Genomic DNA, 27,344 nt, shown 5'->3' on the forward strand with positions numbered 1-27,344 from the left:
TGGGCTAATTTTCTTTTTTAAGTAAAAGCTTCTTGGGTTATGTGCTAGGAATATGTTAAGTAATCAGATGAGCAAATAAGTGTTGAGACGTCCACATACTGGAATAATGAGGCTTGTAAGTGTGTGTGTGTGTGTGTGTGTGTGTGTGTGTGTGTGTGTGTGTGTGTGTGTGTGTGTGTGTGTGTGGTGTATTAGTAGGAATATTGAAATGCAGGCATCAAGGATAGAGCCCCCGTGGTACTCCTTTGGTGATGGGGAGGAACTGTGACAGGTTGGACTGCCATCTGACTGAGTGACTCCAAAAAGACAGGTAACTTCTGAACCAGTTCAAGGTAGGCTGACATTTGACAACTCAGAGTGTTATGACAGACCATGTAGAAGGCTTTGAAATATCTAAGAATAAGGAGAATACTCGTTTGCTGTTATCTGTAGCTTTAGTAACAGTTTCTTTGAATACTACATGAGTGGTATTAGTGCTATGTTGGAATGTAAACCATGCCAGGTGGATGTTAGAAGTGTTTCTTCTATAATGCACTTTAGAAACCATTTAAGAATACATTTTTTCCAGTAATTTAGATATGGAAGATAAGATTGCTATGGGTATAAAGTTAGAGATTTCTATCACTCGCTTTGTGTAAGAGGATGTTGTAGGATCTTTTCTATAAAGAGGGGATGTAGGATTCTTGGATGGACTTGTTGATTAGAAATAAAATTGAGTAGACAACACTTTCCTCTGCTATTTTGAGATATTCACTTGGGATGTTGTCAGCAGTGGTAGAACATATTTTCAATTTCTTTAGGAGTTTTATGGCACAAGTTTTAAGTTAAGGATGGATGTGTTGCTTAATGGTTGGTGGTTATGGTTCATAGCTTCATAGGTAAGGACTAGGCGAGCTGCAGTTGTGGATCATTTTAAATCTAGCCAATTTCCTGTGGTAAAAATCAAAACTCTGTACCTCTTTTCTATAAGGTAAACACCTTAACCATCAGAACTGCAATCCCTTTATTGGAGATGTTAGTGGGAAATTTTTACTGAGGGAAGTTTATGCCATGTAGAGAGAAGTTGTTAAACTGTGTGATAGGGTATTGGTGGGTAATGGGTTTAGGTTATTTTTTGTCTGGGATGTTTTTTTTTTTTTTTACTGAGGGTCAGAATATTTTGGGATTGGATTTGTTACTGTTTTCTTGTCAGCTTTTACTTGTTTTTAACTGATTTATACAAGTCACTACACTGCTGGTATTGTTAATATGCTTTGTACTTTTGCCATTGATTCCATGCTTTGCTTCTACCTTGCACAATAACTTACTGTTTTGTCAGTGAAACTGAATGATTTGTTTTCAGTCTTTTTAATTTCAGTGAAGCCAGGCTGTTAAGGAAAATTGTGTTCATTTACTGCTTCATTTAGGAGGGTAGGGAAGGGGACAGGAGTAAGCCTAAGCATAGCAAAAAAGTTTGATCTTGATCTCTGACCAGTGCCAGTATAGTTTTGCATGTTATCTGTGTGTCTTTATGGTAGTAAAACGAGATGAAGACAAACTAGGTAACCAACAATAAGCATACGGCACCAGGACTTCACAGAACTTCAAGGAAGTATATCCACAGTAAATGCCAATAGACTATTAGAAAAAATACTTCCACGTTGTATCTGTGTAAACGCACTTTATTGTAAAACGTTTTTGCCTCAGTAACAACAGAAGCTTCATCGGACAACAAAAAACGCCAGTGGCAATCAATTTAAACCTGTAAAAAGGAAATGATGTCATTTCCTTTGGAATCTTCATTCCGATTTTTACTATAAATCAAATACACTTTCCTGTATTCCACATCATCAACAATGAATCACATAAAATATGCTAAACATTCACCCTATCATAGTAAAATTATATATTAAAAATTATATAAGGAACGTTATAAAAAAGAACATTATATAAAAAACATTATATAAGAAACTGACCAACTGTCAATAATATACAGAGTAACATGACCTCACCATAAATTTATAAAAGAATAATGCATATAAAACATTATAAACCCTAACTGTGTTTTTTATGCACATTTTTTGCTGCATAGCAGCAAATTTCTTTTTCTTAACCTCTAATTTAAAAAGAAAAAGGGGCATATGACAAAAAGTCGTGAAAAACACTACCTTAAATAACTTTTATATTTCAATACTGCCAGGATATTGCATGCCTCATTCAACCCTGGAAAAGAAAAGGCATCCAACAATAGTTGCCATTCCAACTCTCTAATTTCAAGTAGAAGTGGTTGCTGATGCCCACATTTACACAATCTATTCCCATGAAGCAAAAACTGTGCCCAGTGTGGTTTAAAATATGTTTAGAAAGGGCATTATCACCCTTTTTATTTTTATAATTATGTTGGTAAATACGGTCCCGTAGTCTACGGTCCGTCTTACCAACATAAAATGCAGGGCAACAGTTACAAAGCGCAAGATACACCACGGATTTAGTATTACAGGTAATCTTGTGTTTAATGGTGTATTTATTACCGTTAACTGAAAAGGAGCACCCAACTTTTAGAAGTTTGCACCTGTGTGTCTTTATGGGGTTTCTCCCACCTCCCAAAACATGATAGGTGTTTCCATCTCACACTCACCCAGGAATGGAACTGTGGGCAGCAGCACAGATTGCAGATGTTGCCTATTGTGAGAAGAGTGGTATAGGCCAACCACGCTGGATATTGACTGTGGGGTGCAGTATCGTTTAGAAAGGAGAGCATGAATCTCAGACTGCATGCCTTGTCAGTGCTAGCCACTCAGCAGTGTAAAAACTGACTCTCATTGATTTTGTCACAATGTCTAAGAGGGCAATACTATCCAGGTCTGGCTGTGTCTTGACATCCTGATCATGAAAGCCCCAAGCAGGGCAGCAGAAAGATACACACTGTGCCCAACCTGAATGTAATTCATTTAATGTCAAGAATGTGGACACAACTCCTCAATAACAGAGACAAGATGGCATACAGTAGCAGTCCTACAACCCTGTCCTGTTGTAACTCCTTCCAACACAGCATTCAAGGGTACACGGTTATATGCCTTCTTCCATTCATAAAACACATGCAGATAGTACTGGCAAAATTCCATGGCTCTTCCAATCAATGCACAGACAAACAGTTGATCTAGTGTTCCATGGTCAGGATGTAATCCATACTGCTCCCTCTGGCTCAGAGGCTTACCTACTGAACAGTCTCTCTTCCAATAACCTGGGATACACTTCCCAGGGACAATGAGAAGTGTGATCCCTCTAAAACTGGAACACATCCTCCTGCTCCCACTTTCTGAAGGTGGGAACCACCACCTCAGTTTGCCAGAGTACTGTCCCAGCCTTCTACACAACACTGAAAAGGCTTGTTAGTTATGATACCACAACAATGTCCAGTGCCTTCAACATTTCCAGATGGAGCTTATTCACTCCTACAGCCTTGCCACAGCAGAACTGTTTAATCACCTCAGTATCCTAATGTACTGAAATGGATTCAAATCAAACATCTGCTTCTGGTGCTGCTTTCTCAGAAAGGGTATGTCTGTTGGAGCTGGAGTTTCTCAGTCCCTCAAAAATGTCCCCAGCTAAAGGGAGCACTTCACCACTCTTGGTGAGAACAGTGTGGACACTATTCCACTTCCCTCCTCCCAAGCCACTATAGAGTTTACTGGAACTTCTTTAAGACAGTTTAAAGCTTTTTCTCCATGGTCTCCCCAAACTCATCCCATACAGCTCTTACCTTCCTGGCATATCATTCATACCTGGGGCCTCCTCGCTAACCTAACAACTCTCCTTGCTGATCCTTGTCTAGGGGGTCCAACAACAGGTCCAAGGGTTACTGTCTTCATAGCACCGACCTCCTTTTAGTTCACAGCTCCTTGCTGGCACCACCAACTATTGAAGTGTTGTATTAAATTGTACTTACATTATCATTCATCTCCAACTGCTACACAAGCTCTACTCTTTTTTTCCAAGTTCCTCTAAGGTTATATACATGTAAGCAGAATTAAAATGACAAAAGGCACTGATTTACTGCTACTTACTGCTGGGGTTATCTTCAGAATGATCATTCTCTTCTGGAATATTTCTGACTTTCACATCTCCTGGGCTTTCCTCATCAGTTTTCAGCAGCAGTAACAGTTTCTTTTGAGGAATCTTATATCCTGCAAATACAAGAGAAAATATAATGCATTGTTTACCTAAAGAACTGCTGTAGCATGAATGAAGACAAGCGGAGACAATCTCTGCACCGTAGCATATAAATAGGACTCTGTACAGCCATAATGGTACAGCTTATGCTACAACAGGACTAACTTAAAGTGCTATAAAGTAACACATTTTAACATAACAATGGCTGCTCAACTTATTTAACAAAAGTAGAACTTGCTGCTCTTTATCCCTTTTTAGTGGTGAAATCTAACTTAAAGAATTGTAACCAAACTTTAACAGACTATTTTTTCTAGCCGTACGGCTATTTAGTGTGCTGTTCTTGTCACTTACCCCCATCAGCCATATGCCCCAGTCTTGGCTTATTCTATAATGCCCTGATGCAATCCAACACTTTTGTTTCTTCAAAACCACTGAAGTGAAGCACTCATTCAGTATTTCTAGCTGACCACCACCTTCTGCTTGTATTATTCATGTGTCCTATTTTATGCAGTGTCATATTACCATGTCACACTTTCCTTTTGTTCCCTGACCATTTACAGCATGTGCATTAGCCTTCCTTCATAAGCTTGCCATGACATCTTTTTAACTATAATACTCCCAATGTTTTAGAAGACGCATGTATCTCTTAAAATGAAGTCTCTAAGTATACACCAGAAGTTAAAAATATTTCACATGCTAAGGTAACACATCACATTCTTCTGCTGTTAAACATCGCAATGGAATTTGTTACAGAATTATGGATATCTGTTAAGGATTACAAAATGGGTTCTATCCTCTGCTATTTCACAGCCTTTGAAATATTTCTAGTTTATTGGCTGGAAATTATTTATATTACTGTGAAATACCTTGCTTCTTAAATGACACAAGGTATTTTGGAAAAGCAAAGAGTGACTCAAAATGTTTGAGATAGGTAGACATTTGTACATTATGAGGAAGGAACATGACCTTATACAGCTCTGCAGCTCTTGGAAGGCAGCACATACACCTTAAATTCAACCATTAAAGCAACCACACTCAAACATGATGGAAATTGAGGAAAACTAGATGTGTTTTCTTCCCTTTTTAATTGACTAGACTGAATTCGATAATAAGCCCCTTTTCAACAAAATCAAGTTTCACAAAGGAACCAAAGCAAAGTAAATGCAAAGTGTGTGGGATATGTAAATGTATCAGGCATTGTGTAGAGGAGTATGTAAATGCATCAGGCAGTGTGTGTAGAGGGGTATGTAAAAGTAACAGGCATTGTGTACACAGGTATGTAACTGCATCAGGCATTGTGTACAGAGGTATGTAACTGTATCAGGCACTGTACAGAGGGGTATGTAAATGTAGCAAGTATCGTGCAGAGGGGTATGTAAATATATCCGGAACTGTGCAGAGGGGTATGTAAATATATCCGGAACTGTGCAGAGGGGTATGTAAATATATCCGGAACTGTGCAGAGGAGTATGTAAATTAGGCGAGAAAGAAACAAACAGCCGGTCAGATTTTTTTGAACTGTTTGGACCTATGAAGATAAAAAACATAGTTGCCTATGTATGCACATCCAGCAAATGTAACAAATATTCACCCTTATTTGAGTAATTTGGAAAGAAGACTGGTAACTGAATGGTCTAGTTAATGTTTGCGTCAATAGGCACTTTTGGCATAAAAGAGGGATTAGTATGGAGGGAAAATTTTTTCTTTATGAAAAATCATATAAGGTGGCTTAGATGAGAGGGTCTCTATTTCAGAAATCCTTGTAGCTGAGGTGATGGCTACCAAAAAGATAGTTTTCCAGGATAAAAATGTAATGTCACAATTGCTGGCAGGTTCAAAAGGCTTTTGAGTGAGTCCTTGGAGAATTACCGTGAGATCCCACAGAAGGACAGGATGTTTAATTGGGGGTCTGAGCAGAAAACTTCCTTTCATGAAAGCCTTGCATAGCCTGGAAGAAGCAATAGTACCAGAAGAAAACAAAGTATGGAAATTGGATATGGTTGCTAACTGAAGTTTTATTGTAGCAAAACTAGAGCCTTCTTTAAACAGAGAAGTAAGGAAAGTAAGGATCGCTGAAATGGAGGTTAAATAAGGATCAATGTTCTCCTTGGAAGTCCAAATGGTAAATCTTTTCCATTTGCTTCTGTATACTTTTTTGGTGGAAGCTTTCTGGGAGGTTAATACTATATCTCTAACCAGGGAAGAAAGCCTGCACCCCTTGATAATCATTGGAACTGGAGAAACCATGCAGTAATTTTTAAGGAGGCTACATCCTTGTGTTGACCCAGCAATGGATGAGATAGGAGGTCTGGACTGGGTTCCAGTATCCATGGAGGATATTTCAGATGAGACCAAATAAAGGGGAACCAAATCTGATGAGGCCAATGAAGGGCTCTGAGGATCACTGAGCTCTTCAACTGTTTAGCTTTCTGCAGAAACTTTGGGATCCATGGTAGAGGGGGATAAGCATAAAGGAGACTGGAGGGCCAATCGTGGACTACAGCATCCCTCTGGGACTCCTCCAGAGGGGGGGATCAGAGTGAAGTACCTGCTGCACTTGTTGTTTAGAGGGGAGGCAAATACGTCACAGCAAGGATAGCCCCAACAGCTGAAAATCAGCTTCACCACTGATTGACTGAGGGACCACTCGTGAGGAGTCAGAATGGACCTGCTGAGCTTGTCTGCCAGTACACTGGACTTCCCCGGTATGTGGGTTGCAAAGAGAAAGCGGTGTGAAGAGATAGCCCATTCCCAAACTTTCACGGCCTTTCTGCACAGGGGGTATAAACGGGTTCCTCCTTGCTTGTTGTTATACCAGACTACTGACATATTGTCTGTGTGAATTGCAATAGTCCCTAAAGGAAGAACGGCCTGAAAGGCTTGCACTGTGAGAAGGAATGCTCTCAACTATAGGACATTGATGTGCAATCTGGTCTCCAGTTGAGTCCACGTGCCTTGGACAATCTTTCCCTTGAAATGCCCCCCCACCCCAGCTGAAAAGCATCCTTGGTCACTGTGGCTGTGGAAGGAAGGAAGGATGAATGGCCTGCCAACAGATAGCTATTTGCAAAACTCATCATCACAACCTATCAACTTGATAGGAGCAGATACAGGATGGCGAAGTATAGACCACTGAACAGCCAAGGTCCACTGGAGAACATGCATATAAAATCTTTCCAAAGGAACCAGTGTTATGGCAGCCATCACAGATCCAAGAGCTTGCAGTATAAGTTTCACAGGGGGTGACAGAAGGATTAGTATAGCTTGTACTTGACCCCTGAAAGATTTTAACCGATACAGAAGCAAGGAAGCTATTTGGGTTGACATGTTCAACAGACCCCAGATAAACTCCAAAGTCTGAGTTATCAATGGCTGGGACTTCACCAGGTTTGATGTGATGCCCAGGGAAGTAGATATTTGAAAAAGGTAGTGCCTGGCTTGAATAAGGTGACAGTTGGATGGGGCAGTTAGAAGCTGTGCATTTGGTAAACACCCTGGGGGCTGTGGTGGTGAGTGGTGAGTGGTGAGTCCAAAGAGCAGGGCTCTGAACTGGTAATGACTAGTTCCCAGCTTGAAATGCAGATGACTCCTGGAGCATCTATCTATTTTGATGTGTTAGTACTCTTCCTGTAAGTTGCTGCCGCACAGCAAGAGGTTCTCCGGTTCGATTCTCGGCTGGGGTGCCTTCTGTGCGGAGTCTGCATGTCCTCCCTGTGGTCACGTGAGTTTCCTCCGGGTGCTCCGGTTTCCTTCCACATCCCAAAGCAGGTGGATTGGACACTCTAAAATTGGCCTTAGGCATGAATGTGTACATGTGTGCCTTCTGTGGAAGGTTGGGCACCAAGCTGGCAACTCAACACCGTAAAACTCCACTGCCAATCATGCGCTGACAGGTGATCAGCTCTGCCAACCCCTAACCGGGAAAAGCCGAAAGAAGAAGTACTCTTCCTGTAATTCCACAGAGCATATCTAATCGTCCTTCCTCAGTAATGGGAGGATGGACTGTACCATAACCATCTAGAACGTCACCGTCTTTATGTACAAGATCAGCTTGCTTAGATCCAAAATAGGTCTCGGGTCTTTTTTGGCAATAAAAAGAAGTGGAAGTAAGTTCCGGACCCTCTCTGTTTGGTTGGGACCTCTTGGAAGACTCTTTCTGCGGTAATTTCTGAATTTGTCGTACTGCCAACGCTCTCTGACTGGGTGGAACTTTGGAGAGTTTCTCTTGTCTTTTTGGTGGTAGAAGGGAATAGGGAATATATTAGCCTCTGGATATTATGGTTTGCACCATAGCATTGTTTATTTGGGTCCAGGAGCTCGAGTGCAGAAAAAATCAACCCACGACTGCCTCCAGGGCAGAGCTGTCGGGGAAACACTTCAGGAGCGCTGATAGGGCTTGTCAAAGAAAGGTTCCCTGAACTCATGGTTTTGCAGGCCCCATCTGCCCCTGGGGTGGTGTCTCCCACTGAAGCCCCCTCCTCTGCCTCTGGAAGAGGACTCCCCACGTTGATTAGGCAAAGACCTTTGGGACTTATGGAACCAGGATTTCTTGCCTCCTCTCTAATTCCTGGAAAAGGAACGCTGAGGAATAGAAAACTTGATACCCATGGCAGATAAGGCCTTTCCCTCTTTCTCGCTGTAGGTTAGGGTGTCCTTTACAGTTGGTCCAAATAAAGAAGGACTATCAAAGGGAGCATTGACAAATGACAGCCTCGAATGGTTCTTGCAAAGTCACAAAGCCGCATCCAGACATGTCTACGAACAGCAATGCCTGTGCTGGCAGCCATGAAGAGCCTTCTGCAGAATGGGAGATGAGCCTCATGGACGAGTTGGAGAGGGAAGAGAGAGCAGCCAGTTTTGGAGATGCCTTCTGGAAATCCTCTGGTGACATGGTCTCCACCAAAGAATCAGAGAGTTCATTGACCAAGACTCTCTGTAGGCAAGTGAAGTGTGCCAAGTAATTAAGCTCTCTCAGTGAGAAAGTGGCTGAGGTGTAAATGAACTTACCAAACCTCTCCCTGTTCGCTCTGGACTCCCTGTTCTGTAGATAGACAGCGTAGCTTTGCTCAGCTAGCTCCTTTTTGGTAACTGCTGCCACAACCATAGCATCCACTGGAATGCCCTTAGTCCAATACAAGTGGTCCACAGGGGGAGATAAAATTTAATCTGGAAGTTTGAGTGTTGGCTTGATAAGAGTCTGGCTCCTTCCAAGCCGAACAAGCAACTAAATCAATTAGAATGTCTAATGGGGGGGGGGTTTACCCAAGAAGTAGACGGTCCTTTCTCAAAAGCCTCCAAAAACAGACTCCTCAGAAGAGGGATTTTGGGTTGACCAACAACCTCTTTGCTGCAAAATCTCTAAAATCTCCACAAGGAGATGTCATCCGGTGGTGATCTTGGGGATCCCTCTCCCTCATCAAAGTCTGTGTCCTTGGTAAGAGACTACATGGAGGAGACTATATGCCTCCTTTTGCAAGTCTTCTTTTGAGGGACCTTCTCTGTGGGATAACCAGGGGAGGTATCAGAAGCAGAGGGGGCCACATCCAGTGGAAGATCTTGGAGGCTTCTAGAGATGGGCTGACCCTGGACAGGGATGGCATGGTCAGCCCCCAGATCCAATGAGGAGTGATGGGGTGGATCAAAGGCCAAAGAGGTCAGCTGTCTGTGAGAAGAAAAGGCTATTTCTACAACTTTAAAAGCCTAGGGCCCTGAAGAACCCCTGCCCAACTCTCCCAGAGCCAAGGAACTCAAAGAAGAAAGTCCAGGGGCCTAGGAACTACGGCTTCCAGTCAGAATTGAACCCAAACTGTCAAGCTTCGAAGCTCCGAGAGAAAGAGACACATTTGACAAAGTTGGAGCAGACCCCATACCCCGGACACGATGAAGACCTCTCGGGTCAGACACCCAAATCTGCTCCAAAGACTTTGGGGAAGAAGGAGGTCAGGGTAACTGTCAGAGTCAAAGAGGAAAAGGACCTTGGATCCAACACCAACTTTCTCGGTTGGCTAGGATTCTGGGACTGTGACACCAAGATTCGGATTGGAGAAGGAGGCTCAACTGAAACTGGGACACTCTTGGATCCTCGTGTAGATGAAGCAGGTAAGACTCCCATCTAGATCTGGGTTTTGATGATTTTCCTGACCATCCTATCCACATCAAACTCTGAAAGGCTCCTGGAAGACCTGGAGGAAGCCACAGAGGACAGCCTTGAATGCCTGGCCTGGGTTTGCAAAATTTTAAGGGGGTGAGTTGGGGACAACAACCTAACTGAGGGTTTTGGTGCCTGACTCCTCACTCTCGGATCCGAGAAAGCAGAGGAAGAAGGGCGGAGAGAGTGTATCTTAGGAGCTGACTCCATCGGATCCAAGAGAGCTGATCTCGTCTTAGTAATCAATTTAGTTGTATCCAAAGGGCACTGGGGATCCGATGACATAGAACAAGAGTTCAAGGCCGACCCAGTCAGAGTTGAGGGGAACTTTGAATCTGCTGGAGCTGAACCAGGTCTAGGATCCAAGGACTTTGGATCCCAACCATTGAAAACTTTGCTGGGAAGCTCCAAAGAAGCCCTTGAGGACTTCTGAGGGCTCTTCTTGGGTTCCACAGATGAAGAACTGACTCTACAGGGGGTTGAGCCCCTGGAGATGTGAAAGAAAAAGAAGGCAAAAGCTCTTTCAGTAGAAGAAGGCAAAAGCCCTTTCAGTAGAACTTTGCTTCACAGATCAGTGATCACCCTAGGATTAAAACCCTCACAAATAGAGCATTTTAGACTCTAGATGAGCTGGTCCAAGACCATAAAATACAACTGCTGTGTGCATCAGAGTGGGGTATTTTATGCCTGCACCCTGAGCACCATTTAAACCCAGCAGGCTTCTCAATTACTACCACTGGACTACCCAATGGCAAAAACTTACCCATAACAACAGGACTGTAACAATAGCAAGTATCAAGCATAAGCAAAACAACAACAACCTGAAAATATCTAAACTATAAAGCCTTTTTTTACATGTTTAAAGAGATGAAAGGAAAGAGGGTCATGGTCCAAAGAGAGACAGTGAAGCTGCAGAAAACAAAAAAAAAATAACCCCGATGCCTGCGAGATCTAGTGGGAGGGGAGGCTGTGAAAGGGAAGAAATATAATTATTTGATGTTAAGAAACGTTATCTGTGCAAGAAAATGGATAACTGCAGACCAAAAAATCACTAGGATGCTCAAGAACTGGAAAACACATCGGTCACTGATGGCTGCAAAAACGATCTGAGGGAGCTGTGTGTAGCTTGGGGCATTGTGAGTAGAGGGAGGAGCTTAGGATTGGAATGTGAATCTGTGTAAAGCGGCTGAGTCGGATCCAAGCGGTCGGATCAGAGACCTATACATGAGTCAAAATGAAATAGATATCAGATTAAAGAGCATTGCATCAACATGCACATCTGTGACTGATAAATTTGAAACAAACAGGCAAACTTCACTTTTTACTGAGATGTTTAAATGGTATTTAGTTAGATTGCTATTAATCCCACTTGCACTGCTTTAGATTAATTACAGCATGTAGTCATAAAATTCAGCATTTACAAGCAAAGATAGAGGTGTGTGAAATACGGTTATGCCCATATGACTAACATACATCCGTATCGACCTACATATTACACAGCGACACATACTTACATTTGTTGATGTAATAGAATACTGGTTACAACATAAGATTATTCAACTATAGTGACGTTTTAAGGATGGTACACCAACTGGTGAGTGACAATGTTGTTAAGAAGGGATATTATTTTTTCTAATCCTGAGTTACAACATGACAATGAAAAATTAAACATATTGCCAGTATGCCTGAATTAATAAGTACCTTTAACAGGAGTGTTATTTTCCATCTGGGAATAGTCAAGGATGGAATATTCAGGTTTTGAAGAAGATACGAAAAGGAAAAGGCCAAAGCAGTTACCTGGGCATGTAAAGCTAAGAATTAGGGTAAAAGAGAGAGCGTACAAGTGGTAGGTGGGATTTGGTGAAGAAGTGGATAAGGAACAATACAATCAAGCAGTCAGAAAGGAAATAAAAGAGGTTAAGGCAACTGAGAGTCAGCCTGAGAATGGGCTGAGATCAAGAAGGGAATGAAATCCTTTTAAAATATAATCCTGGAGAGGTGTTTCCCAAACTAAGTATGTAATGGAGGGAGACTGCAGATGACAAGGAAAAGGCAGCACTAATGACTGGAAGGAATTGTCTCTCCTACAGAAGGATAAGGCATAGGAACCTGAAAGACTACCTCCCAATGTCCTTTGAAATCTGACAAGAGTACGGGCAGACGCCTGATGGAGCTCCTAAAGAGATCAATGATTAGTGAGACTGCAAAACAATAAGAGCTGTATTCTTATAAAAGATGTAGAGCAGGGAAAAATCCAATGAACTATGACAGAGTTATTCCAAAAGCACTGGCAGAGAAAAATCATAGGGAAAATGCAAATAAAAAATGTCCGATGCTCTGATACAGGACAATAATCTTCAGCACAACAACCAACATGCTCCAGAGGTTAAACAGAATCATCAACTGAACCTCAGCCAGATTTGCAAATGAGTTACAGTACATCTTGAAAACAATGTGCTAGCAGACATATGTACTAATAGATTTAGTGAACCTGTACTTGAGCCAAGATATGGCTTAGTCTCTCCCAGATGGCTGCAAGAAAAAGCATGGACTAAGTTCAGGACCAAGACAAAGAAAATGGGCTAGGCCCCTGTTGGATGGCAGACAATTTACATTTGTACTAACTGGCCAGGAATAAGGGAAGTAACTAGTTCAATACCACTGACACTGATCCTGGGTCCGTTCTGCTTCTTTGTTTTTGTTTCAGACATATTCAAGAAAATGAAGACCGGGAGTAACACGTAAAGCAGTGAAGGAAAGACCTGAAAAGGCTTAGCAAGCGGGCAAAAAGAGGACAGCTGAAGTTCAGTGCAGACTAATGTAAAGTCCTGCAATTACACAACAACTCAAAGTATGACCTAGAGAGAGAGAATGATGGTGACAATACAGGAACAGACCCAGAGATCGCTCTCTACTGAAATACTGGCATTCAAAGTGCCTACAAAATGAAAGAAAGATCAAAACTATAGTAAAAGAGTGAAGGTCAAACATTGCTCTTCTCCTTAAAACTTCTTTTTTGCAGGGGGCAAGCCACCGTACACCATGCAATGTGGAGGACAAGCCACCCAAATGCCCTGAACGTCTATACACCAACTCTGAGATCACTATACCTCACTGAAAAGAGAATATCCCAAGAAATACCCATCTCACACTTAGTATATGTTACTAAGTCTGTTATTTTTTGTCCATTCTGTCTCCATGTTTCAGGAGTCACTCTAGGGAGTCCTGACATTTCAAATGGTTACCCCCAGAAATTGTTTACCACAATGCACCACCAGACTGAGAACAATACAGTGAATGTTTCACAGCAGTAATGTTCCAAATACTAGCTTTTAGCCTGAAAGAGTCACACAATGTTCATCACAAATCATAAATGTACTGTATCATGAAGGGCAGAATGTGAGAGACACACTGCAGCAACAAACAGAATGCTGGGGTTAATCCTCAGGGAGCAAATTCTGACAGGAAAGTAATGCTTCAGGTCTACCAGGCCATGGGCAGGCCACATCTTGGGAAATGCATTCAGTTCTGGAAGCCATAGGGGCAGACATATCAGGCTGCTCGAAGCAATCATCATAAGGATGTGTGAGATGAAGGGTATAACATTTAGTATTTAAAACCTAAATTACAAGACAAGACATAAGTCTGAGGATTGCAGGTTTCTTCAGTTTTAAAGAAAATGCAACAATGGACAGGAAACCAGACCACCTGGAATATGCATGGGACTCTTCTGTTGACGCAAACAGAGGTATATAACCATAGACTGTATAGATACAGACTTACCATTGTAAAAGAACATCTTAATTATATGACCTTTAGATACCATACTGCTCAGATATTCTAACTTTCAGAATAACATTTTTTCAGCCTGATATATCAGTGTAACATTACAATACAAATATGAAACATATCAAATTCCATTTGAATAATGTTTAGTTGCCTCAGTTTTTCATTTATTTCAGATCATGAATAGTCTGGATATCTAGCTGACTTTCTCGGAATACTTCAGGAGATTCTATGGTCTGCAGTGGTGTTATCAATGTACACCATTATGCATTATCCTCTCAGCTTTATTGACCATTGATAAATTCTATCATTTTAACACTCCCCTTCGTAATCTTTCTGGCTATGTCTTTGAATACCTCAACATTACTGAGGGCATCATGAATATAGCATAAGTATTCTGCATAATCACTTTGAGACATATTTGTTTGGATATATGTTTCCTATTCCTTTTAAGTAGTATTTCTATATGCAACAAATGACCATGGCTGCACACAGTGAGTCATATTCAGTTTTCAACTTGTCCCCATCTTTTACAAGTCATACTCTTGTTATACTTACTTATTTCCTTGCTGGGCACTGTAAGCTACCAGCATAATAATAAGAAATAATTGGTACTTTCAGAGATGACCAATGGTCTTCATGTTCCTCATAATAAAGCTTAGCATCTCTCACAGCTGGAAATGATTCTCGGTTTGTAAAGATGTAAATGTACTAGTTCTTCCTTTTACTCCATAAGCCATAAGTAACTCAACAGTTGATAGACCAACATCTAGCAGTGCACTATTTCTAGATCCTGTAAAGCTAAGTGCAAATTTGTGTCCCACGGACTACCACAATGACGCTCTGTAATGTCTTCATGGTTCATAGGTTCATAGGTTGGTATTAGGCTATCAGCCCTAGGGCCTATACAAGCCTAGCCATAACAATTCCCTGGCTATTTCTTCCCACATTATTTACTTTCCTGGACCCCTGTCTAGCAGGGCAACTGATGTGATCCCTGGGGTGAATTTCCTTTCTCCCATCCAATCGTCAATGTTCCTCTTGAAGAGGTCCAAAGAGGCACTCTGCTTGACATGTATGGGCAATCTATTCCAGAGTCTGGGGAGTCTCGGGGTCTGGAACCTATCCCTCCAACACGTTTTGTTTATTGTGATGACAAAGTTTAGATCCCTGGAGCGTGTAGCTCTGAGGGATTGGGATTCACAATAAGCCATACAACCCTCTCAACTTGACTATTAAACTGTGCAGTCAAGACTAGACATAAGATGTCAAAATACCTGCTGTTCTAAAATCTCTCAAACTCCATACTCTCTTGCTGAGGACCACTATCTGATATCACATACAGAACACTCTACCTTTAAAACACATCTTTTAGTACAAATGAACACATCTCTCCTCATAACATCTAGAAACTTTGAACAACAGTCAGCAGTTCTGTTACTCAAACATGTTTGTCCAAATTTACTTTATGGTCTTCCCGGAACTGCACATGGCATCCTCTTTACTTTGGAATTGTTACTGGGATAATCATTGCACACAACATAATTGTTTCCATATAACTGATGATGGACTCATTGCTCGAGTTGTAACTGCCTGAATATAACTGGTTAAGATCAAAGCTTGGGTACTTACAAGTGTGGGATTACTGTTTGTGACAAACCACAATCACCGTACATGAGAATGTGGAGATTGACCTTTCCCCGTTGTTGTGCAGTGATGGAGTTAGTACAGCTCCATAAGGACGTGGACCTTGCCCCCGCCCCCCCCAAAGTATATAGGCTAGTCAGGCAAGTGCTTTTTTGATCTGCTGTCAGTTGTGACTAAATCAGACATTAAAACATGGAAAGCCATTTCAACTCTGTCCTACTGTTCTGTCTCTGCAGAGATACCTGGCCAAAATAACATCACAAACTGTTTCTTTATACTTCAAAATTCCAAGGTGATACTAATGTATTAAGGTCAACATTTTTTTTCTTTTTTCTTTTTAAACAAGAAACATCTTTATTGAATCATCACTTATGACACAGGCAAGCATACATTTATATAAATGAAAACGAACCATATTGACATATTTTCAGTTTCAAATATTATGCATTGCATATATTCTTCTATATAGTTACTGCCAGTCACACATTAGACAGCTCATTCAGTTCCTGACTTTTTTAAACCTCATTCCTCCTCCACAACATTATTCTGTATTGATTGTTTCACATTTTTTCTATGTGATTTGCTCTTAGCCTTTTCTAAAGATCCCACTTCCAGTTATTTTATCTCCGTTACTATATTTCACTTAGGGTCTCCCTATTTATTTCTCTTTGCCTATACTCTGATATCATTCTTTGATAGGGAAGGCAATCCCAAGCCTGCAGTCCAAATTAATTCTTGGCTTCTTCCCATTCTATTAGTTTTTCCTCTCTAATTATTTGTTCCCGATACCTTGGTTCCTTTGTCAATTTTCTCCAGTAAATTTCAGCCCCCTCTTTCCTATTCTCTGTTCCCCAACTGCATTTATTTCTACCATCAGAATCTCCTTTCTCCATTCCCGTGTTGGCTTAGTTCTTAGAATACTTTCTACTACTTTATGAATACAATGTTCTGTATTGTTATTATTATTATCCTTAATGATCTGCATTCAAAATCCCAGTCGTTTCCTATTTCTTGAGTCCCCCCCCATTTCATCATCATCCCTTTCCATTTTGAATGACAGTTTTCTGTTTGTGCTATGTATAGGAGCCTTAACCGTGTAGCTCTGAAATATCAATTCCAGACCATCCCACACAACTCTGACTGCAAGGATTAACTTGGTGCACTTGATTCTTGCGTTCTTCTGTTCCCAGATGAAATCCTTCAACTCTTTATTAATTGGTATCCACAGCATCTCTTCTAGTTGATAAAAATATGCATGACTTGTCTATATAACTAAAGGGACTGAAAGCATTTTCATTGCTTGTATTTTGCTATCGAAATTCCAGTTTCTCACTTTTTGTATTAACTTTTGTTTAGTCCCTTTCCACATATCCTTAGCTACCATAACAGCATCCTTTATACCAATATTAAGTACCTCATTTTATCATGTACCCATAAATATGGGTATTGCTGAACCAATTTGCATGTGGGTACACAGTTTACAACTATTGCCTTTGTTTTATCTTCATTAATTTTGTATCCTGACAAGACTTGAAACGGTCTTAGAATGTTACACAAAAGTGAACTGTCCTTTTCTAACTTTACTGGGTACAAAATAATATCATCTGCAAATAAAATCAACTTTTCTTGATTACCATAGCAATTATACCCTTGAATTTCTGAGTCCCTTATTTTCTTTGCCAAATGTTCTAAACATAACACAAATAACAAAGGGGAAAGAGAATACTCCTGTCTGGTTCCTCTGTTCAAACAGGACTTTTCAGACAGGACCCCCCCCCACACACACACACACGCATACACAAATGTTTGCCTCTGGTCTCTCATATATCCTTCTAATTAACCTTTTTATTTTGTCAGGAAATGCAAATGCTTCCATTACCCTACTCATAAAATCCTAGCTTACTCTGTTGAATGTTTCTCTTTATCAAAAACCACCACCAACAGTGGTATTTTCTTACATTTTGCTTCCCTCTGGATCATCATTGTTCTAATATTCAAATGTTTGCATCCCCTCAGTTTTGCCATCACTTTTGCCATTCTTTTAGCCATCATAGACATTAACACTTTACAATCGTGCTTGAGTATTGAAATGTGCATATATAAAGCTGAATTTGATAGGTCGTTACCATCTTTAGGCTTTACAGCTATCACGGCTTTCTTCCAGGATGTTGATGCATCTCTCCTTTTAAAATACTGTTAAAAAAACTTGCAGATCTTTATCACTTTATTCTTCCCCAGGAATATCATCTGTTCCTGGAGATCTTCCTGTACATTGGTTATACATCACCATTATAATCTCATCTCTTCCTATGCTGTTATAAATTGAGCCTCATCTACTACTAACATTGGCATATTTAGTTCTTCCATAAACATTTCCATTTACACTTTTTCTTTATTTTCACATTTCTCTGCTTTATACAGATTTTCATAACATTTTTAAAATACGTTTAATACTTCTACCAAATATCTGATTATTTTCCCTATTATAGGCTCCCTAAGCTTGGGAACATCTCCTACTAAAGGTCAACATTTCATTCCTTAAGTGATATAGCACTGTCATTTTATCAGACCTACATATCAACCCTTGTATGCAGCAAATCCTTAAGTGAAAAATAGGTGTACATTTTCTTCCTCACTGCAGCTTTCTGTTCTGGTCAATCTCTTACAATGCTTTTTCAAAGCATTTGAATATTAAGATCTCTTACACCTTTTGACGTCGTTTCCCCATAGCTTCTATTCACTTTATCCACCCCAGTGAAGAAAAAATTTCAATTACAACTGAGTCCAATTACACATTCCGGCAAAACCAAAACAACATCTCCACAGCAATGGTTTGGGCAGTTCGAGCAGCAATGACATGAACACCTGCGCACACACAACCAGTGCAGAGACAAATACAGATGAATTTCAGAAAGACAAGCAAAAAGAATGTGTGAGTGTTGACTACAGCATGGGAATCCTTAAACAGCCCCATTTAACAAAAACTTCCATTCTCACTATGTGTAACTAAATCTTACTTCTTTTTACTGTTTTACTTATAATTAAGCATTTTATGACCTAATGACTTTACATGAAGACCCAAACAAATGAGGAATTTATACATACATGGCTTTTGCATTCAGTGCTAAATATGAGTGAATATTACCTACACTTGGCTCCAATGACTGGCTTACACACAAAAACACAGAACCCACACACATACAAACTGACTTTGACTGCACCCTGGTGCGACCGTGAGTGCGAGTGTGTGCGAGTGTGCATGTCTGTGTGTGAGTTCCAGTGTACCTTAGTGTGGGTGTGCATAACTGCGTGTGTGATTGTATGCCTTATGCTTCAGTCCTTACTTGGTAAGCTTGGTACTCTCTGCAGGTTATACAGCTCCTTTTCATCCTGCTGTATAATTAGTCTTATGCCCACCATCAGACAAATTTGCTTTTAAAGCATCAGTTTTACTTTAATTTAAAAAGGGACTTGGACTATGAAATAGTTGCCCAGGAAGCTATAGCATTTATTAAAACTGTTACTGGCTGACATGTGAAGGGCATTTAGGATTTGATCCCATTTAATACTGAGGTATATAATGTGATATAACCTGATCTGGCAAAGGAATGTTCCGGGCTGCTGGTAGAGATTTATCATTGTTATGCTGGTCAAAATAACACAGGTGTTTTAGTATTTCTTCCTCCTCCAGTGGACTCTGCTGCTGCAAAAGAATGTTCTGAACTTGCCATCAGATTACAGGAACACATTTAAATGTGGACACTGTGAAATACTTCTATATGTACAAAATCAGCTGCCACAATGAGTGGTACAGACTAAACTAGCTGCAACTTTCAAATAAAATTAGGATGCTTACATACAAATATTTCAAGCATGGGCATAAATGCCCTTCTAGCTTGCCAATATACCAAAACTCTTGTTCCCATAATAAGTGTCCAGGCTGTTCTTCAAAATATCTAAATTAGTGCTTGCTTTAATATATGTTAGTCTGTTCCATGCATCAGCTACTCTGTCAGAGAACCAATTAGTACACTTCTCATTCCTATAGAATCTTCTACATAGGTTATCTGATGATTCTGTAGTAATTTTTGATAACCCAAACACATTCCCAGAGGTAGTTGTCTCTAAACACCATATATACCTGAATAAGATCTCCTCTTAGATGTCTGTAAGAGATGCTGTACAAGTTCAGATATTTTAGTCTTTCAAAATAACTTAGATTTTAACATCCATGGACGGCCTTGCTATTTTTCCGCTGTACTCTTTCCAGTTTACTCATGCTTGTCTTCTTATAGCATTTCCATATTGTTATCCCATACTCAAGTTTGGGTCTAATGTAACTAACAAACAATGACTTCATTATTTTTAATTTCCTAGACTTTATAAATCTTTTTATACAACCAATAGCTCTATAACTATCATTATCCAATTGGTTGATATGATTAGAAAAACTCATAGCTGAATCTACCCATATACCCAGGTCCTTAAATGAGTATACAGTTTCAATCACTGTGTGCTGTATTAAATATTCACCTTTTGGTTTATGTCTCCCAAATCTCATATGCTTAGTTTTTTATGTATTTATTGGCATATTGTTCTCCTGTGCCAAATGTTCAATTTAGTCAAGTTATTTTGCAGACATGCCTTATCTGTAACACTTGTAATCAGTCTATCCAATTTCAGGTCATCTGTGTATAGACTGTAGAACACCTCAGGTGAAAAAGTTAGGTCTGAAAGATACAATCTAAACAAGTAAGAGCCTAGGACAGAGCCCCGTGGAACACCCTGACTGTAACCAAGGATTTCACCTGTCCAGTTGCTGTATGATACTTGCATGTCCTATTTGTAAGCCATGCACTTATCCATCTTATCAAGATTACATCAATACCTAGTTGTACTAATTTATTGATCAGTGTTTTGTGCATGACCCTGTCAAATGCTGAAGTTAAATCTATATAAATTACATCACAGCACAATTTTTTCATTCATGGGTATTACATTGTTACAGAACATCGTTACAGGTGGTAATAGATCTATTTTCCACATATGCAAGCTGATATATGGTTTCAAGTCCCAACCTATCCAGTTCTGACAATAACTTATCCAATATTACCTTCTCCATTAATTTTCCACAACATGAAAGTAGACTTAAGGGTCTGTATGATTCTGGGTTTGTCCGACTCCCCTTTCCCTTAAAGACAGGTTTAATAAGTGCATGTCTCCAGTCTTGAGGAATTTCCCCCATATTTATATGACATAGTGAATAATAGATATAATGGTAGTGTAAGTTCTTGCTGAAGTGTTCTCAGGTCATTGTTACCTATTCCGTCTCCTCCCTGCACTTTGTTTAGATCCAGTTTGCGCAGTTCTTTTTCGATATAATCTAATTTGATTCCAGTATCTGGGGTTACCTGGATGTCACTAGGACAACTTATCACCCCTTTTGTGGAGCCAAACTGCTTTGCATAAGATTTTGTAAATATATCTATAATCTGTTGTGTCTGAGAATACATTTTAGAATCTGCACACAGTTTATCAGTTTGTATGTCTTTACTCCTTCCACATCATTTGTATCTGTAAAAAGTTTTCCCATTATGCTCAATATCTTTATATAAATTTTCTTCAAATTTTTCTTGATCTTGTCTCATACTATGCTTAATCTGTTTGGCCAGCTTGTTTATTTCAGTTTTCAAAGTTGTTGTTTGACTTCTCTTCAATTTCTTATATTTTTTGTCTCTATCCTTAATCAGATATCTTGTTCTTATGGAAATATATTCCCCTGATGTTGTACTTCTAGATCCTGATGTTAAACATTTTTTTGACGTTTTGCACTGAAACAATTTCTCTTTCAAAACTTTCCACATTCCATCTGCAGTTTTTTCCAGTGAACACCTCACTCGAGTTAGTTTTACATAGTGACTGTTTTGCTTCTTTATAATCTGTAATTAATGTTCTGTGCATTGGTTTAGATTTCAGTTTGGGAGAATTATCTAGCAACAAATTAACCTTAATAACCCCATGATCACTGCACATCAATGATGGTAAAACTTGACTTGAAGTTATAATTTCTTTGAGAGCACAAACATATCTAGTAAGTTCTGACCCCTGGTAGTTTTTTTACAATCTGAAGCAATTGTTGTTCCTCAATATACTCAGTGAATAATTTCCTTACTAACGTTGTTGAATCAATATTATTCCAGTCTGTTTCTAGTAAATTTAATTCCCCAACTAATATTATTCTTCCAACAGTACAGATATACATACCGGATCGGTCGAGGCCCGGGTTAACAATGACCGCCACCAGTACTGTTGGCCAACAGGGTGCTAGCAGAAATTGGGCTACTGTTGGCCGATGGAGGAGAAGAGGGGGAAGGCATGCCCGAAGGCAGGTAAAGGCTAGGAATGTGATAGTGAGGGTTGGAACTTTGAATGTTGGCAGTATGAATGGTATAGGGAGAGAGTTAGCTGATATGATAAACAGAAGGAAGGTTGGTATATTGTGTGTGCAAGAGACCAGATGGAAGGGGAGCAAGGCTAGGTGTATCAGAGGCAGTTTCAAATTGTTTTATCATGGTATGGATGGGAGGAGAAATGGCATAGGCATTATCCTGAAGAAACAGTATGCTAAGAGTGTTTTGGAGGTGAAAAGAGTGTCGGATAGAGTGATGTTTATGAAGCTGGAAATTGATGGTGTAATGATGAATGTTGTTAGTGCATATGCTCCACAAGTTGGGTGTGCGATGGATGAGAAAGAAAAATTTTGGAGTGAGTTGGATGAAGTGGTAATGACTGTACCCAAGGGTGAGAGACTGGTGATTGGAGCAGATTTCAATGGGCATATTGGTGAAGGAAACAGAGGGGATGAGGAAGTGATGGGTAGGTATGGTGTTAAGCAAAGGAATGCAGAAGGTCAGATAGTAGTGGATTTTGCGAAAAGGATGGACATGGCTGTGATGAATATGTATTTTAACAAGATGGAGGAGCATAGGGTGACATACAAGAGTGGAGGAAGATGCACACAGGTGGATTATATCTTATGTAGAAGGGCCAGTCTAAAGGAGATTGGAGACTGTAAAGCGGTGGCAGGGGAAAGTGTAGTTAGGCAGCACAGGATGGTGGTTTGTATGATGACATTGGTGATCAAGAAGAGGAGGATGAGTGTGAGGGCAGCACCAAGGATCAAATGGAGGAAATTGAAAAAGGGTAATTGTGAGGTGATGTTCAGGGAAGAATTAAGACAGGCACTGGGTGGTAGTGAAGAGTTACCAAATAGCTGGGTAACTACAGCAGAGCTAGTAAGAGAGATGGCTAGAAAGGTGCTTGGTGTGACATCTGGAAAGAGGAAGGAGGACAAGGAGACCTGGTGGTGGAATGAAGGAATACAGGAGAGTATACAGAGAAAGAGGTTGGTGAAGAAGAAGTGGGATTGTCAGAGAAATGAAGAAAGTAGACAAGAGTATAAGGAGATGAGGTGCATGGCAAAGAGAGAGGTGGCGAAGGCTAAGGATAAGGTGTATGAAGAGTTGTATAAAAGGTTGGACACTAAGGAGGGAGAAAAGGACCTGTACGGATTGGCTAGACAGAGGGACCGAGCTAGGAAAGATGTGCAGCAGGTAAAGGTGATTAAGGATAATGAGGAAAACATACCTACAAGTGAGGAGAGTGTGTTGAGCAGATAGAAAGAGTACTTTGAGGGGTTGATGAATGAAGAGAATGAGAGGGAGAGAAGGTTGGATGATGTGGGGATAGTGAATCATGAAGTGCAATGGATTAGCAAGGAACAAGTAAGGATAGCTATGAAGAGGATGAAGAACGGAAAGGCTGTTGGTTCAGATGATATACCTATGGAAGCATGGAGGTGTTTAGGTGAAATGGCAGTGGAGTTTTTAACCAGATTGTTTAATGAAATCTTGGAAAGTGAGAGGATGCCTGAGGAATGGAGAAAAAGTGTTTTGGTACCGATTTTTAAGAATAAGGTTGATGTGCAGAGCTGTAGTAACTACAGAGGGATTAAATTGATCAGTCACAGCATGAAGTTATGGAAAAGAGTAGTGGAAGCTAGGTTAAGCAGGGTGGTGATGAGTAGTGGTCAGCAGTATGGTGTCATGCCAGGAAAGAGCACTACAGATGCAATGTTTGCTCTAAGAGTGTTGATGGAGAAGTACAGAGAAGGTCAGAAGGAGTTGCATTGTGTCTTTGTTGATTTAGAGAAAGCATATGACAGAGTGCCTAGAGATGAGTTGTGGTATTGTATGAGGAAGTCGGAAGTGTCAGAGAAGTATGTAAGAGTGGTACAGGATATGTACGAGGGTGGTATGACAGCGGTGAGGTCTGCGGTGGGAGTGAAGGATGCATTTAGGGTTGAGGTGGAATTACATCAAGGATCAGCTCTGAGCCCTTTCTTATTTGCAATGGTGATGGACAGGTTGACAGACTTCTTATTTGCTATGGTGATGGACAGGTTGACAGACGAGATCAGACAGGAGTCCCCGTGGAATATGATGTTTGCAGAAGACACTGTGATCTGTAGTGAGAGTAGGGAACAGGTGGAGGAGACACTGGAGAGATGGAGATATGCTCTAGAGAGAAGAGGAATGAAGGTCAGCAGGACTAAGACAGAATATATGTGTGTAAATGAGAGGAAGGATAGAGGAATGGTGAGGATGCACGGAGTAGAGGTGGCGAAGGTGGATGAGTTTAAATACTTGGGATCAACAGTTCAGAGTAATGGTGAGTGTGGAAGAGAGGTGAAGAAGAGAGTACAGGCAGGATGGAGTGGGTGGAGAAGAGTATCAGGAGTGATTTGTGACAGACGAGTACCAGTAAGAGTGAAAGGGAAGGTCTACAAGAGGGTAGTGAGACCAGCTGTTATATGGGTTGGAGACAGTGGCATTGACAAAAAGGCAGGAGTCAGAGCTTGATGTGGCAGAGATGAAGATGTTAAGATTTGCACTAGGTGTGACGAGGATGGACAGGATTACGAATCAGTATATTAGAGGGTCAGCCCAGGTTAGAAGGTTTGGAGACAAAGCCAGAGAGGCAAGATTACGTTGGTTTGGACATGTGCTGAGGAGGGATGCAGAGTATATTGGGAAAAAGATGCTAGGGATGAAGCTGCCAGGTAACAGGAAAAGAGGAAGGCCTAAGATAAGGTTTATGGATGTGGTGCGAGAGGACATGCAGGTGGTTGGTGTGACAGAGCAAGATGCAGAGGACAGGAAGAAATGGAAACAGTTGATCTGCTGTGGTGACCCCCTAACGGGAGCAGCCGAAAGAAGAAGACGTAGCTTCTTCCCTCCTGTGTTTTATGTAAGAAATGTATGAAATACTAAACTTGACCTTGGTGGTCTATACACTCCAAAAATTATGTGTTCCAGGGTTGTCTTTACTGTCAGTTACACAGTCTACAGCACTGGTGTTTTCATTAAGCATGTAATAATCACAGGTCACATGCTTGGAGAAAGAGGTGGAAAATGGAGGGACAACTGCCTCGGGTTACCTTCAATATTTGATCAGACCAAACAGACTTGCACTATCTTACACTGTGGTGTGTTATGTTAGTGTGTTTCTACCTCTAGTTGTTTGTTCTTTTCCTTGTGTACAGATTTATTATACATTTATCTTTTCTTATTCTTCTGATATAACTAATTCCTTCACATGAACGTGAGCCCCACTGCTTTGCCCATGTTTCATTTTTTCCCTCTGTACTTTAGATTTTTTCTAGTATATTCCAAACCATAGTGCTGAACGTGAACCTCTCTTACAGCCTCTCAAATGTCATCAGTGCATTGCTTCCTACTTCCATCAGCTATTTTATATGACGCCTTCTAGCTTCACAATGACTGTCAAAGCTTCTTTATTCCCCCTTTAACAAACTTTCCAACACTCTGTTGCCAACAGCCATCTACTTAATTTTCCACTGCTGTCTTTCAGGCTTTCTTCAGAATTCTAACCTCCTTCACTAGCCTGAAATTACCTTTCCAGTTCTCTAAAATCATTGTCCACTTCCCCCATTCATCCCACTTGGTCTCCAACATCATACTATATATGCAAATTCCTTCATGCTTGCCAGACCATAGCTATTCCCTCCAGAGGGAATGTAGAAAAGAAGATTAGTAAAGTAAAAGCTAAAAAGATAGAAGCTGAAGTTATGGAGTGCCTGTGAAGTGAAGGATTTGGTGTAGAAGGTCTAACACAGGTTACATCACAGCATAATGGAACAAATCCCCAAAGTAAGGAGAAAAAGTAAAATCAGGAGACATCTGAAGAAGAAATATGAACATGGGAAAGAAAAATGGATTTAATCTGAAACCACACAAAAGACCAGTGAAAACAGCTCTACTTTCCAAAATAAGAATTTAATAAAAACCTTTTAGTTGTGAGACAACTAAAAGGTTTTTATTAAATTCTTATTTTGGAAAGTAGAGCTGTTTTCACTGGTCTTTTGTGTGGTTTCAGAAAAATAGATTTAATATGGCGTATATGCAAAGGAGAAGCCGCGGTGGTGCAGCAGTAGCGTTGTCGCCTCACAGTAAGAGGTTATCTCGTTCGATTCTCGGCTGGAGCACCTTCTGTGTGGAGTCTGCATGTCCTCCCAGCGGTTGAGTGGTGTTCGAAAGACATGCGTGAATGGGTGTGCCTTCACTGAAGGTTGGGCGTCGGGCTGGCACCTCGGCACTATAAAAATCGACTGCCAATCATTAGCGGACCGGAGTTCCGGGAAAAGCCGAAAGAAGAAGAAGAATATTTATGCAAAGGAGAAAGCAAAACTAATCAATACAAAAAGAACAGCACCAAAGATATTTGAAGAGAAATGCAGGCAAAGGAATCCGGACATGGAAAACTACACTACAGAAAATAAGAAGACAAGGAGGAAAAGTAGAAAAGAAGATTAGTAATGGAGAACTTAAAGAAATAGTAAATGAGGTGACAGAGGATCTGTGAAGTGAAGGATTCAGTGTAGAAAATCTAACTCAGAAAGCACCACAGCAGGATAGAGCAATGGACATCCAAATTAAGGAGAAACCAGTGGAATGGGAAGCAACTCGTCAGTTGCCATATGAAGATATTTTGGAGCCTTCCACAGGAAACAGTATAAACATTCACTTGAAGCTGGACAGCAAGGGAAGGAACAGGAAACTGGTAACTTTGATGCAGTCAGTGTTGTGGAGTGGTAGGCCAGTTAGTTCCCATAGGGCAGAGCAGTGGATGACACGGGATTAAACTGAAGAGAATGTGCCACAGGAAGTTCTATAGAATGCACGCAGGAAATGGAGAACAAAAAATGTGCCTTCAGTTTAGAAGAAAATGAGCTAACAGAAGAGTTGCTTGATTTAACAGAAATCGATACACATATTCAGATAAATGAAACAAATAGACTGCACACGGTTAATAAAATCCAAAAAGACAGAAGTTTGATAAAACAAATGAACACGGTAATTAGGATTGCCCACAGAGATCCATGCAATATAAAGGAAGTAAACAGGATATATTACTGTACAGCTAAATTAATAACTAAATTGTACCACAAGAACACAGGGTAGTAAGGGAAAGGAAGGGGAGAAATCGAATACCATCATGGAAGTATTGAATAGAGAAAACTACAAAGCAA

At 40.5% G+C, this 27,344-nt stretch overlaps 1 protein-coding gene across 1 annotated transcript in view; it reads right to left on the reverse strand.

The window, feature by feature from the left end:
* Positions 1 to 27,344, reverse strand: part of LOC122817260 (zinc finger imprinted 3-like) — a 327,112-nt gene that overhangs the window by 80,312 nt on the left and 219,456 nt on the right. The window contains exon 5 of the mRNA XM_044090476.1: positions 4,047 to 4,166. Coding sequence (XP_043946411.1) covers positions 4,047 to 4,166 — 120 coding nt within the window. The remainder of the gene's footprint in view (positions 1 to 4,046; positions 4,167 to 27,344) is intronic.

The sequence above is a fragment of the Protopterus annectens genome, chromosome 12.part0 (genome assembly GCF_019279795.1).
Source record: "Protopterus annectens isolate FY-2018-M chromosome 12.part0, PAN1.0, whole genome shotgun sequence".
Taxonomy (NCBI): domain Eukaryota; kingdom Metazoa; phylum Chordata; order Ceratodontiformes; family Protopteridae; genus Protopterus; species Protopterus annectens.